This window comes from Calliopsis andreniformis, chromosome 12 (genome assembly GCF_051401765.1).
Source record: "Calliopsis andreniformis isolate RMS-2024a chromosome 12, iyCalAndr_principal, whole genome shotgun sequence".
Classification (NCBI taxonomy): Eukaryota; Metazoa; Arthropoda; class Insecta; order Hymenoptera; family Andrenidae; genus Calliopsis; species Calliopsis andreniformis.
Window position 1 is genome coordinate 7,362,520 of NC_135073.1, and position 15,211 is coordinate 7,377,730.

At 34.1% G+C, this 15,211-nt stretch overlaps 1 protein-coding gene and 1 non-coding gene across 4 annotated transcripts in view; both read left to right on the forward strand.

Moving 5' to 3' along the window:
• Positions 1–6,266, forward strand: part of Kn (EBF transcription factor knot) — a 111,436-nt gene extending 105,170 nt beyond the window's left edge. Inside the window, exons 12-13 of one of the 3 annotated variants that reach the window (XM_076388511.1) lie at positions 988–1,230; positions 6,053–6,266. In XM_076388511.1, coding sequence (XP_076244626.1) covers positions 988–1,230; positions 6,053–6,165 — 356 coding nt within the window. In that variant the 3' untranslated portion in view covers positions 6,166–6,266. Of the gene's footprint in view, positions 1–973; positions 1,231–6,038 lie in introns of those variants that run through there. The other 2 variants (XM_076388512.1, XM_076388513.1) reach the window with 2 other exon arrangements.
• Positions 6,267–12,919: 6,653 nt separating this feature from the next.
• On the forward strand, positions 12,920–13,003 carry Trnal-uaa (transfer RNA leucine (anticodon UAA)). Its single transcript has one exon. It is a non-coding gene; the product is annotated as a tRNA-Leu (tRNA).
• Positions 13,004–15,211: the final 2,208 nt, after the last annotated feature.

Consider the following 15,211-nt stretch of genomic DNA (forward strand, 5'->3'; position numbering starts at 1 on the left):
TCGATATCTCTTATAGTCAGTGTAACTACAGTAGTCTCTGGAACATACAGATTTTTAAACAAATAATTTGGTTAGATGAATTGTCAGGTGATTCTTTTAGGTTGTGATTTATCTTGAAATGTTTAATTTATTTTGAAATGTATACTTGTTAGGGAAATAGGTCGAATATGAGTCTTCAATTTTTAGATAAACTTGGTACTGGGAATAGTTATTTGCTATGCCTTTATATTCACACAGAACACTTTGACTGTCAGACTATATTGTCTAGCTGAGTGTTCCTAAGTTTGAATTAAAATATATTTCATTAATTTCTACATTCAAGTAACGTCCATCTGGAAGTTGCCTTAATAATAGAAATAATGCATTCACACTACATATACGCTATTAACCAATATTTGAAATTATTTGTTATGTCATTAAAATCGTACAATCCATAAAACAAAATTGTTCTTACTTCAAGGTTCAGACTACAATGTTCTTTACCTACTTCAATTTGTGTAGCTGTTATTATAACTGTTAATAGCAATTATTTGCAGCTACATGAATTCATTGCTTTCACAAAAGGATGTTCAATTCCCCAATTTTATAGAATAATTCCAAACCTTTAACAAACAGGTACCACATAAATGAATGACAGTCAAAGCATGAAACTCATCGTCAGACTATTATAATAAAAGAAAAAGACATTCCAAGAAATACTTTCCTCCGAAGTCAGATAAATAATTTACCATCACAATATAGGAACATTTTCCAAGCTCTCCAAGATTCCTCGAATCGCGTCCCCTATTTCAGCGCAAGGTATTCGAACGTCGCTCGCCGCCTCGTATCTCTTTCAAAGTAACGAAATGCGAGTCACGTGTAAACGCGCGAAACACAGTTACCCATGCTTCCAAATCGGCCAACCGTCCCGGCGCGCTAGGCAACACGCTACGAACAGAATGATGAAATACTGACGATTTCGTCTGACGGGCAGGTTTCTATTTCTAGACGGTAGTTCCGTGACGACAGGAGCCGGTGCTGGAGGCGGAGCCGGCGGCGGCGGCAGCGTCGGTGGCAGCGTCGGCGGTAACGTGGACGCCTATAGGCAAAGCAGCAGCGCGAGCCCACGTGGGGTTGTAACTGGCGGTGGTTATTGCGGAAGTTCGGCCAGCACACCACACAGTCACAGCACCAATGGAAGTTACTCGGTCGCCAACCCGTACACCGGCAGTCCAACTCTTTACACGTCGCGTAAGTCCATGTTACATTTTATCTGATTAACATTCACACTCGTTTTTTAATTTAATCCTCGGATGACCGAGTTTTGGCAACGATGTAGAGAAGACACTAGGTCTTTTTGGATCGGTATTAATATACAGGGTGATCAGTTTGTCTGGAAACCCTTCGAGTGTTGGCAGCATTTATTCTAAGTAGCATTGTCAGTGCTGCTGATACCTATTAGAGTAGTGTTGTCTAAGGCTCGCGAGCACTGTGGGATCTCCCATTCTCGCTTTCGTTGTCAAGGATACCTTGCGACGTTATGAGGGCTGATATGATATGTTAGTGTTCCTTTTTATGAGAAAGCTCGGACACTATGAGCGACGTATGTGAGCAACAGAATGATAGGAAGGGGAAGCAGGCGAATGAGGGGCACCTACGCTGGACAGCGCTATATTAGAGAGTTTCCAGTTAAACCGATCACCCTGTATACCTATTTAAAAAATAGTTCCTTTGCTAAAATTATATGTTATAATCTAAGGGATGGTTAGACAATAATACGAATGCAAAATACAGATAAAGTCAAAGTCGGCCGTTCGAGGGTTAATAACAGTCGTTTTGAGGGGTTACATATATTTTAAAGGTGATACTAGAATAAAGGTATTTTTTCTTTGATTAATAATTCATTTTTGTCTTAAGTTTGGTGGCCTTTCTTTTTATTGAATTTTGATCGAACCTGTAATGTATGCTTATACCTATGTAATGCAGACACTTTTGACCTGAAAAAAGGGATAGTGAATTCGAAATAAATTGAAATCTCTGAAAAATTTCAAAATAAATTTGGAATTTTTTACAGTACCTAAATTTCGCTGTACAACTATTTGTCTATATAATTAATATTTTAAAACATTAACTAAACACTACATTTTTATTTAGAAAAAATTCCGTACACCTAGTTCTATGTAACTCTTTAACATTTTTTTATCAATTCGAAATGTGTCGGCAATAAAACTTTACAAGTAATAGTACACAAATTATTATTGTTTATAATTGCTTGTCTTGATAAAAATTTTCTTATTAATAGGAATTATAAATATAGGTGTCAGATACTGGATATAATAATAGATCTCTAAAAAGTTATTAGAAATTTTTCGAAATAGAAGAACAAATTAATTTACATTTCCTTATCATATTTTGCATCAATATACTTACTAGAATTATATTATTTTTTTAAAATTGCTACAAAAAAGTAAAATATATATTATAATATAAATTTATAACAATATTATAAGTCTAAAAAAACTAGAAAATGTCTATTTAAAAAAACCTTTCTTCTCGATACACTTCGTTTGCATATACCAATTGTTAAAAGAATATGGGATATCTTTTAAAGATAAAGTTCTATTAGAACAATGTTTAAATTCGTATACACAAGTTCCACATTTCATTTTTTAATTATTTACTAATTTTTGTATTCATCCAAACATTTAGGCAAAGCACTCAATTCATATTAAACATGTTGAAGACATGTTATACAATGTATTCACAATTAACAACACTCTGACAGTATTAAAAATTCAAAAAATCCAATTTCAATTACTTAAAATTTTAAGCCCTACAGGTCGAAAGGTGCAAACAGTTATGATCTTGTAAACATTTACGGCTCTACAAAATTATTTTCAATTTAAATTCAACCCTTATCGATAATATATGCATACTTGATGGAATAGATACGTATACCAGTAAATTTACCATTTGTCAGATTTATGTTATTTATGTGGTACCAATTATAACAAACTTTTTTCCATTATCTGGATGAACTCTTCAGGATCGAACCAATCTGAAACAAGATATCCCACATTCCCTTTCAACAGCCCCAATATCGTTGCGAATGCATGTGTGAATGTGCGTCCGTGTACACGAAATCGTATCATGCACGCGCTTTTTATGTCCATTATATTCGCTCGAGGTGCACGCACTTTATGATTTTCCCTTATGTGAAATTTTCGTTTTAGCGCACGAACAGTATGGCATTTTCTATACGTCCGGGGACGGGAGTGCATTCGCTCCCGTAGTACGACCACCGACCACCTCAGTCCCACCGCATTGGTCCACACAGCACCACCTCGCCACAGCCGCCCAGTAACCGCTAACCGTCCACCATCACAACCACCATCATCACCACCACAACCACCCTATGCACTGCGATTAAAGAATTATGAGAAACATGCACGAGTGACCAGATTCGAGAATGTATGTACACACATTCATTTACCAAATCGTTGATAAAACCTTCCTCCCCACCTTGATTGTTTTCCATTATCGCTTCGATTGTTTCAAGGGGGTATTTTACTTAGACGGTTAAAAGGAATTTTTTTAAATTTGGAATGAGAAGATTATTGAACGAATTTCTTTTTAATTTTTGCAGTAATATTTATCCACTGTGAGAATTAGAAAATATTCTAATTTCAGTGTGGACTTGTATTGAAATGTTTTCAAAGTCATAAAATTTAAAGAAGCGCTAAAGGAAGAAACTTCTTTATTTTTTCTGTTGAGAGTAGAGTACCCCCTTAATTATTTGGCTGATAGTGAAATGCTGTTTCTACTTTGGCGGAGTCTGTCTGGAGTTATTCTACTTATGGATACGAAAGCGTTGAGATGAACTCCTTACACAGTAATCAATGCATATAATATCATATACATTGTTGTCAGTATTTCAATGATCATTGTGATCTTGTTTTTGATCATTTCATTTTTAGTAAATTATTGCTAATTTACAATAATACTTTAGAGCCTCCTTTACACATGGTTAATTTAATTCAAATTCCACTTTCCACACTTTTAGTCACTACACACCGGAAGGTTTTAATGCTTTGTCGATCTTTTCTATAACTATTGCAAATTTTAAATAAAAAACGATATCGTGAAAAATATACGTCAATAGAGTATCATTGTCAGCCAATGAATTAATTTATCATTTTTATATAAAATACCATACTCCTTAAGCTGCGCTTTTTATCTTTGAATCCTGTATGTTCTTTACAGCTTTAATACTGTGGTAATTCTTTCTTATCGATATAATTTCACTGGTATTGAAAAATTGAATATAAAATATTAGAATAGCTATCTAATTTAGCTTGATTGAATTATTTTATGAAGCTATTAAATTTTTATTCAACTTACCTTGCTTACAAAATTTTATTTGCGATGCAATGTCTTTTTTTACGATCTAAAACCGATTTATTCATCTTATGTTCCACAATTAATTGTATTTAAATTAAAATCAAACCACTACTACTACAATACCACATATTAATAGTACTTACTTCAAGCGAGAAATAAGAAAAATTTTATATAAAAATAGAATTCAAATAATACTTACACTTTACAATATTTTTATTATCTTTTACGACATTAAATTAAGCACCTATAACATATAGCAGTCATTGAATTAAAAATAATCAGATTAATAGAGATATCGTTAAAATACAATTACATCGTAGAATGGACGCATTTACTGTAACAGCAACAAACCATCGCGTAACTTTATTATTATCGCGATACGAAAGTGCCCTTTTATGAAACGAACGTCGCAGTATCGTTTATTGCCACCGAGTATTAAAGAGTGCCACTTGGCCGACAAGATCGTTAGTGTCGTTAGAGTGGCTGTTTTGTTGGCACGTGTCTGAACGACGTCTCGACTGCAGCTCGTTCCTCATCTTGTAATGTGCACCAGCCTTCGATCGGAAACTGCGCGCTGTTCGTTGAAATCTCCACAGTATATACATGGTGTCATAAAATATAAGATACTTAACCCATTTATTATAAGGTTACTTACGACGTAATTTTTTGTGATGAGTCAAACTCGTATAATACAGTAGTCTTGCATTTTTATGTCTAGAAAATGTGTCAAAGCTAGTTATTTTTTCAAATATTCGCTGTCAACACACTATATTTAATACACTTGATAAAAATACATAAATATTTAAATTAATGGTTATTGTTAGAAATTTACAAGAGGAAAAGTAAAAATAATGGAGTATCTAAGCATTGTTTTAAATGTTAATTTTCATTATGTTTCTATGGATTTGAGAAAGAAATATTTCAAGAATTAATATATTTGCTAATATGTATTTTAAAACAGTTTTGGGTATGCGCAGAAAATATCACAGGTTTTTAAAAACGTAAAAAAGAATAGGTTTGAAGATATATCATTGCAAACCTGCATGGCTATTATTAATAAACTTTTACCATTGGGGAGTCATTAATTCAAATTTTTGTACTCGACATATTTCAGACGTTAAAACAAACTTATATAGTACAATGCTTGAGAAACAAGTCCAAGTACTATATAAAATGCTCCTGTCTTTAATTTTATAAATCATTAAACAAGTAAAGATTAATTATCAAAATGTAAAAACAGTTTGAAAAAAGTACACCTACTACTTATTCCCTTTAAAAAACTGTTAATAATTGTTAGAGTTCTGCAAATGTTCACCCCTTTTTCAATGTCACCAAATTCTCGCTCAGACTGTATTATATAAAATATAAAATAATAGTAAAACGAAAAATAGTTTACTAAAATTGATAAACAAATTGCATAGTTTCTATTCTATGCATTCAATTTTGTACGCTGCTTCCATCACATAATTAACGCACTATCACTTACAAGTTACCACTCTATTTCCAAATCCACCAACTACTATCAAACCTCCTGCCACAATCACAAACACAACCAAACCTGCGTAAATATGATTCTTCTCAAATATTGTCGAGTGCAAAAGATTAACTACTCCCCAACAACTAAATCACAGCGAATTACACTAACGTATAACCGACAGTGGGTATGTTACAGGACTAGGAGAGGTTGTCGGTTCACCGTTCAACATGAATCCATTTATGTTGCCCACCTGCAGCCAAGGGTATTCAAACGCCGCCAGCCCGCTGCTCTCGTCGAACAGCAAATAGTGTTACGAGATGTAAGCTCCGAGGAAAATATCGAGGGTCCGTGTCTTCAAGGAAGCATTGTTCTTCAGACGTCTCAGAGGATCATAACGTCGTCTCAATCGTCGCGTTTGTAGCCGACAATCGTTCCCCTGAATCAAGATCGGTCCTCTCGATCCACCTTTCCCTTTCCTCCCCCTTCGCCGTGGAACGGAAACGGAAACGGGAGAAGGATCCACGCGCCATTTTCATCGGAGCTGAAAAACGAGTCAGGCTCGGGAGTATATCGAAACTAGTGCAAAAGCTAGGTAACGTTTTACGATTAACGATCGAATAAGTTAAGGAATGATACATATCGAGGAACACGGTGTTCTCTGCGTCTACTGACATAGTCGTTCGGTTGGTGCACAATGAATGATTGTTATTCACATGGAAGTATACATTTTTCTAAAGAGATCGGTTGTATATTACATAGAGTGTTCAACGTTGATTCGTTGGCAAAGAAATTTAAGAGATTTCGATGCTCGGGTAGGAAAGTCAGCGCAGAGCGTTCATCGACGATGAACCGCCTGCGTGAAGGTCGTTGGAATTGCGAATGATGGAATACTGGCAATAACGTCTCCCTGTACAAACTAACGAGTCATTGATGTCGCTAGAGAGCACTCGAACGACTATGATCCCTTCGTGTCACTGACGTCGCTATTTTTAACGTAGCTGTTCGAACACGAGTCGACATCAGTTTTATCGATGGTTTTGAGTACCTCATTTGCCCCTGCGTCTCCTCTCGAACGTGGAACCGTCGAGTTCGATCGCGAGGCTCACGGTCAAATATTTTCCAAGCGTTTTCCTTCGATTTGTCGAGACGCTCGGAAGATTCGCCTAGTTCATTTGAGCGTCGGGAGTGACAGTATACGAGAGGGTTGGACGTTCACAGGGTGTCGAGCAATTTTATATCAGAATCGAGCGGAGAAGTGACGAGGGTCGAGGGAAAAGAAAGACACCACTAGACAGACATATCGCTTATCAGTGAGTAACAGACACGATAGTTTTAGAGAGCATTTTCGACTTTGAAATTTTAACTTCTTACCCCCCCGTATGTTGTAAGAGACTAACCAATATCAGCTAGATAGTGTAACGTCTAACTTGTAATTTGTAAATTTTCTTGTAAATATCGTTGCGATGTACAAAATGACAGAACTATTTCTAGGAATCTAATGGAACGGTATTCACGTGATCGTAAGGCGACGAAAATTATTATACATAGGTGTAAATAACTGTAGAGCGCCTGTAGCTTAATTCATATGATTGTACGATCGTACGGCGGTGATCCAATCTTTTAACGTGCGAACATTTGCGCGTGTGCTTGTGGACGATAAGAAAAGTATAAGGAAAATGGAAATTGAACAATATTGAGAAAGAAATAAGTATTTAGACAACGATACCTTTTCTTTCATTCTGTAACACGTTTACTGCGCGCTGTGTTATATTGGACAAACCAAAGTGTATACAACGTGACGAATATATTAAGACGAAGCACCACGTTTCGAATACTCAGTGAACGTGTTATTAACATTTCTTCTAAAATAGCAATACTGTGTTAAATACCTAAATTAAAATTTTTATAATTATTTTTCATTAACTTATACTGCTATTCCCTCAATATTCAATATTCAATATATAGGTATCCTTCTAAAATTAATTCATACATAAATAATTCATTTCTGTCTTATGAAGGTAAAAATAATAGAAAACAAGGAAATAATCGATAGAAATTAAGAAAATGGCAGGAATTATTATGAATCTTTATAAAAATATTGTATGTTTCTATGCCTATTTTTCACAACCAGGACTTTCTTCTATTACACTTGTATTGTGATTGAAGTATCACGGTTAAGAAGTGGCAGCAAGGGTATCTGAAGAGAAGATTACGTGTAATGTTACAAACCAGAAGGGCACGTTAAAAGTTGGACCGTCCCCAGAACCTGTATAAAACGTATAGTTGATTTGAATCGTTCGATAAGCCGGCCCAAAACGAAATCTCCCAACAAACGAATCTCACGAAAGTATACGAGGCATGTAGCAGAATTGAAATCTCCAATTAGTCCAGATTTTGCAGCAGTTTACGAGCGTAGATCGTATCGTTTGTCGGAACGAGTGTCGTTAAAAATGTTATTATTGTAAAGAGTTCCTTTTTTGCATATCGACTCGGTGAGCATTCTTTCGCGATGGAAAGTGCACCCTTCGTCCCAGGGCCGCGAAACGGCCTTGGCGATCTTGTGATCTTGATTGTAATACCGATTTATCATTTTCGTTCGATCACGCGACGTCATCTTTTACATGACGCGTCGTTCTTGTACGCGTGCTACACATGCGTGAGCCACGCATACACGCGCGTACGAACACTCGTCGGTGTATATTTAAATAAATTAAACTTACATTTTTGAGAATTATAAAATGATCGTTCGTCGTTCCTTTCTTGGTTCCTATCTTCACGATTTAGCTCGCTTTCTGCTCTGAAGGAAAACTTTGGTATTCTGAAACTGGTGAGTATGAAGTATTAAAATTCATTTAAGGTAACAAGTGCTCTATATCGAATTCTACACAGATTTAAATAATTTTAAATTGGTAACAGAAGGTAAAATTTATTACCTAGTTTATACAAAGTATTCGATAACAGATGTAAAAAATTTAAAAGGATGATTCTATATACATTGAAATAGAACGAGAATGAAGAATGTTAAAATTACGTTTAAGACTTCATTTGAGAGTTATTAGTTGCTGAAGGAACGTCTAAAGTTCGCATAAAATTTGTCTAACTTGGGACTTATTCCACTGACTTCGCTGTGTCTGATCTGGCCAGTGCATATCGTCAGTAGAATATGTCCTAAATAAGTTATACACATACTCTCATTTAAAATGCTGAATATTCCAATACAATATTTCTTAAGAAACTATATTTTATCTTGCTTCCAAAATTATATCTAAATGCTTCTATTTCCTTCACATCATTCGTATAAATTAATCAATCTTTAAAATCATTTTTTAAAATCTACATTTACTTCTCCACTATCCCCCACATTGCAATTACTCAAACAATAAGAAACCCAGCTTCGATAAACAGTTTCACAACAATAGTCACTAATTACACAGGGAATGAACAAAACACTGTGCGTATGGTTCGAAAGGCACGATCCACGATCGCATTAATAATTAGTCGCCATGTGGGCTGATACATTGTATAATAACAGCGAAATGACAAATCATCGATGAAAGAGCCTGTTTTCGCTGGAACAGCCACGGGAATCAATCTATCGCAAAGAAAACGATTTCGTATTGTGCCCGCGTTGTAACGTTTGCAACAGGACACGTGGCTGGCAGTCCGTGCGCGCCACGTGCCGGCCAATCTAAATCTAATAACGCAAACAGCCTTACAATAACGTGCATCGTGCGCACCACCGTTTGGTGGCTAGAGGTAATAGGACACCATGTGAACTAATCGCTACGAAGTGGTCCTCGAGATCCTGTTTCGCTATTTGTTGATCCTGACGTGGTTCCTCCTGGGAGAGAGCACTCGAACAGAAGGTGCTCGCTGCGACCAAACTCGATCGACTTGAATTTCTGGCTTATGCGAATTGTACGATATAACAGAGCTATTCATGTAAACGTTTGACTAGGCTTCATTAAAACTGTTAAAGGATGTAAATAATATATACTAATTCAAGTAGCAGTAAATAGTTGTATTAGCTTTGTTATATTACTCTGCAATATGAATATTACAATAATTGTTGAAAGCATCAACTTTAACTAAAAGTAAAAATTGCTTTGTTATATGATATAATTTTAGTGGGAATTAGCAAGTGGTTCCATTTTTAGTAACATATTTATTGTTAGAAGGGATGTCGAAAATTTTCAATGGTATTTATACAATTTTATAGGATTTCATTTAAGAAAATTTTTTCGAGATATATTTTCATAAGGTTCTTTGCTGAATCTTTTCTTACATACTACACAAGAACAAATTTTAATATATCTTTCTCTTTTGTAATATTTTATACTTACGTATGTTAGATATTAAATTCAACTTAATAGTAGTATAACAGGTAAGGTCCAACAAAAAGTTTTACAGCTCCTAAATGATATTCTGGAAAGAATTATTTCAGATTAAATTATTTCAAATGTAGACTTTCCAAATATCAACCCCAAATCATTTTTTGAAGATTACAAATGAATAAATGAAAAAAAACTGTATACAATAGTAATAAACTATAATAATTTGTAATATTAATATATGTACATATAGTGGATAGAGGTATTTACAAATTAATGTTTGCACAATTCTTACTTTAATAGTACATTTAGTTCTCTGTATGTTCTTATACGTTAACATTTTGTTGGATTCAGATATGTTGCCCACATACTTTATTTCTTTTATTCTTTTTTTCAAATATTCAAATGTTGGTGGATCACTATGCGTTGTGCATTTCGTAGTTCGGTACACTAATAGGCTTTTTCGATCAGTTGTTTCAACCCCCATGGTACAAACAATGCGATTCCCACTGGCCTCCAATCCACCGCGAGCCGACAGCTTAGTTTTTTGGCACGTGCGACCCTATAAAACTCTGCGCGAAGCGTGCCACCCTCAATCTAATTGGAATCTGTAAAACAAGCCAAAACGCAGAGTTTTACGTATGCTGCTCACAAATGCAGGTGATTTTTGTAACAGTTTTTTATTGGAATCTTTCATTTTATTTTCTTATGAATTCCTAAGCTGAAAGACAATGTGTAGCATTTTTTATTTTAATAAAAACTTATGTGAATATAGGGTATTCTCTATAATTCTACATTTGATTTAATTTCGTAATAACATGAGATAAAATTTTAAACGTAAAAATTGTTCAGTCTTGTAAGATCTATTAAATAATCAAATAATTCTTAAAATTATGTAAGTTAGAAAATAGGTTGAGTCTCAACATTAAATCATGAGAATAATTGTTTTTAATGTAATTACATAAACTGTGAAAGTAACAATTTCTGTATCACTGTCTTGGTCGTCAGATTACCTTATCAACTCCATAACTTATTTACAGAGTTCAACCTCCTATAATTCATAACATTCAATGCAATCATAACGATCCATTTATTCCAAAAATATTAACTAAAATTGAATCATTGTTTTCCTTCCTCAAATACTTTTTTCTTTTAACTGCTTTAATTAAAGAAATTTAATAAATTTTTCTAAGCTAGTAAAACTACATTAAAAGAGAAATTATAATAATTCAAACGAAACTAAGATTCTATATATTCTACCAAAAAATTATCTACTACTCGAAAGAAAACGCAGCTGTCATGTCAAAGCTAGCTACAAATGCATAAATTTTTCCTTGAAAATCTCGAAAACCCTTCAAAACTACTTGCATTTTATTTTGTTTTCACCATTACCAGAAATTACTTGCGCTACGAAAGTATATTGACGCGACACTGTGTATGCTCTTTGCATCAGTGCGATATCAGGGTAGAATTTGAGTCGGGCGTCAAAGGGGATGAACCAACGGGGGTCAGCAGGGATAGGAGCAATCCGGTGATGCACCCTTGACAGTTCACCGCGATAAGATCTGCTCTTTCGACGAGTCGGCTCCATTTGAATTCTGTTTGTGAGCAGCCGAGCCACACCACCCTTCGAAGGCATTGTGCTTCTATCGATGTAAAAGAATATTACCATCTGCTGATTAACGGTAATCCACGTTCAACCGTATTGAGTTTCCTTCATCGTGTAACACCTACGACGCCAAATACGCTATCTGATCAACAAACATATTTTGCTCGCCGAAAAGTAAGTGTGTCCTTTTGAAGTATTTTATTGCACAGTTTAAATACTTTAATGTTAAAAATATTCTTTGAGTTTATGGTAATGGCCAAAAAAAGTTTTAAGGATAGGTAAGTGTAATTATAGAAATAGAGCAAATTTTAGGAGCAGGAACTGTACCTGTTGTTCATTGTTATGTGAACTGCAATAGAACATTTATTAAAATAATTATTGTTAAGATGTTGTATCAATTACTATAGAGTGCCTCAAACCTTTGTTTAGGTGTACTCAAAAAATTACTTAACACTAATTAAATCTAGTTATATTTTACATATCACGGCTTTTAATTTTAAAACGAAATAATAATGAATAATATTTTTAAGTGTGAAAGAAGCATAAATAAAACAGAATATGTACTTATGTGTGTTGCTGACAAACAAAAACAGAAATCATCTTAAACGTAATTTTTGAAAATTCTTGTTGCTTGTCTTTTATTTAATATTCACTTAGGCTTTTTTCTTTTAATTTGTATATGTATTCTTAATTCAGTATTATTATGTTTAACTATTAAATCTAATGATATAGAGATACGTAATAAAGATTTATATCTTTGATGGCTGAATTACATTTAACACGTACGGCAGTTGCATACATACCAGAAATTTTCATACAATAGATAAATAAAAATACTATGTAACAAGAGAAAGAACTATTAAAAATAAAAAACATTTTATAATTATAATTTACTGTGTTTTTAAATAAATATAGACATAATAGGTATGCCCAAAATATTATTTATAATAGAGAAGTAGTTTCATTTTTATAATTTTGATAATTTCTTAATATTATACATAAACTATGTTAAGTACATTAGTTTTACGTACGAATTGCAGGAAATCACACAATTATGTAATCAATGTAACAAGTACTTGAAATTCAGTATATGTAATTATAGAAATGAGTTGTAAACAAGAAGCCAGGTTGGCCGAGCGGTCTAAGGCGCCAGACTTAAGTTCTGGTTCCCAATTGGGAGCGTGGGTTCGAACCCCACACCTGGCAAAAACACTTTTTTTCCTCTAAAGACAATTATATATTATCAAATAATGACATCTTTAAAAGACATGAACGTAAACAATCGTAATCTGTTGCAAAATACTATTTTTTAATTAATAATATAGAATCTTTTCATATTTTCAGAATTGTTTTAGACACTGGAGACATAATTATGTAATGCCATGAAACAATATAAATTGTTTATTTATTATATAAAAAGCATTTAAACAATTTGGTCAAAACATGGATTGTAAAACAGTATAACCACCAAGCGGCAAGATTAATGAACTAACTCCTCAGTTTAGAATCATGTGAAGAAAAACGAGTACTAAATAATAAATAATAAACAAACATTATGTTTATTGCGTTTCTACTATCAGTCTGCATCAAATTGTGAATAAACTGATAATTTTTCGATTTCTGTATATTTTTATTCATACATCTTGCCATCAGATGGTCTAGCAGTTTACAACTTAGTGTATTGTTGTTAATATAGAGATCTCTAATAACAATGACCAGCGACGAGATATTTCATCGTTACACAGACTATATAGGATGGACTGGACCACAGATGGATGAGTATACAAGATAAAATGGACAGCTTATGAAATTTCGTGCCCTATGTCTGAGTGAGATACCAACTTCTTAAAAAATCACTAGTTTTCGAGCACCCTCTGCGTTTTCCGAGCGGTGGATGTAAGAAACACATTGTGTTTGTATCTGACGCTGGTAACATCAGTGGATAATTTATGTCCCTAGACAATAGTTAGGTTTATTCTCCTCCCTTACTTACCACCGAATGTGTGTCACAAAAACATATTTTATATTTTCAAAATATAATTTGAAAACTATTTTACTCTTCGTCGTTATTGTAGATTACTTATATGACCAGCTGCTAGCAATACAGTTTTCTTTTTACCTTGGAAGATAATGACTCTATCGACAATAGATAAAATACTTTTCTGTTCTAACATGAAATGATAATGTCTATAATTGAACTTCTTGCAGAAGTTAGTTTAGAAAAAAAAGGAATAAAGTATCGAAAATCTGTCAAAATATGATTTTAATAAAAACATACTTCTTTATATTATTTTTTACAATTAAGTGTATCGTATTATTTTTAAGCGTTTTTAACGTACTTTATTATTTATAAACTTTCAAATTACTTTTTACTTAATATTAATGTATTTGTTCATTTAATTCAAATTACTGTGAAAACCATATGAAATAATGAAACATTTAAAATACTGAACATAAAGCATAATGTCTGGTGTGTATCAAAAATACATATAGCAAATTTAAATGTATTATATAATTTTGCATAATTACTATACAGAGAAACCAGATTATCAATCATACAATATATTAAACCTCGTTCTCATAACACAATAACGTAAATATGTAACAATATAATTAATAACTTCAGAAGCTACAAGCTTTGCCATGTCTCCTAACTTCATCAGTTCTTCAGAAACTCAAAACATCGAAAATATAGAATTTCTACTACTCTTTCATTCATCTTCTCGTTTTAAATTGGCTGCAACAAAAGAATTACAATTCAAGAATTCAACCTGTCAATTTCTATAAGTTACATATGTATAAATAGTACTCAAAGCAACCATAAAGGGTTAAATCAGTATAAATACTATGACCTCATCGTACCATATAAGAGCTAATGTCTAAATACTGTAAATGACTAGCCCACAAATCAATACTACATAAAAGCCTGTGACGAAGTAAGTACTTCTTTCAGTTTCTTCACCATTTTCATCCTCTCAACATCCCACCGCACAAAATCAAAATCTCCACCTGACCCTTCGACCGAACTCCCTCAAGTCGTCTCCCGCGACGAAGAAAAATTTATCCAACCAATTGGCTGCTCGTCGAGGAGACAATGGCTCGATTAATCGCCTCCGCGGCGAAGTTGCGAGTCGGGGGTGAACAAAAGGCAGCGATTCGCGTTGATTCGCGAGGAAGCAATAAAGCTCCCTGTTCCGAATGACACGGTAGCAGGAAATGTTGGTCACCGATGGCTGCGGGGGAAAGGTCAGGACAGAAACGAAATGTAATTGCATTATAAACGCCTCGATACGCCCTTGGTATAAGAGGCGCGCTTTAATCGAGGACTCTTTATCTCCGGCGCGTAAATCATCGTGGCCCGTCAAATCGGGCCGCTGTTCGCGCAACGAACGCAACGCGCTTCCCTGGCAATTA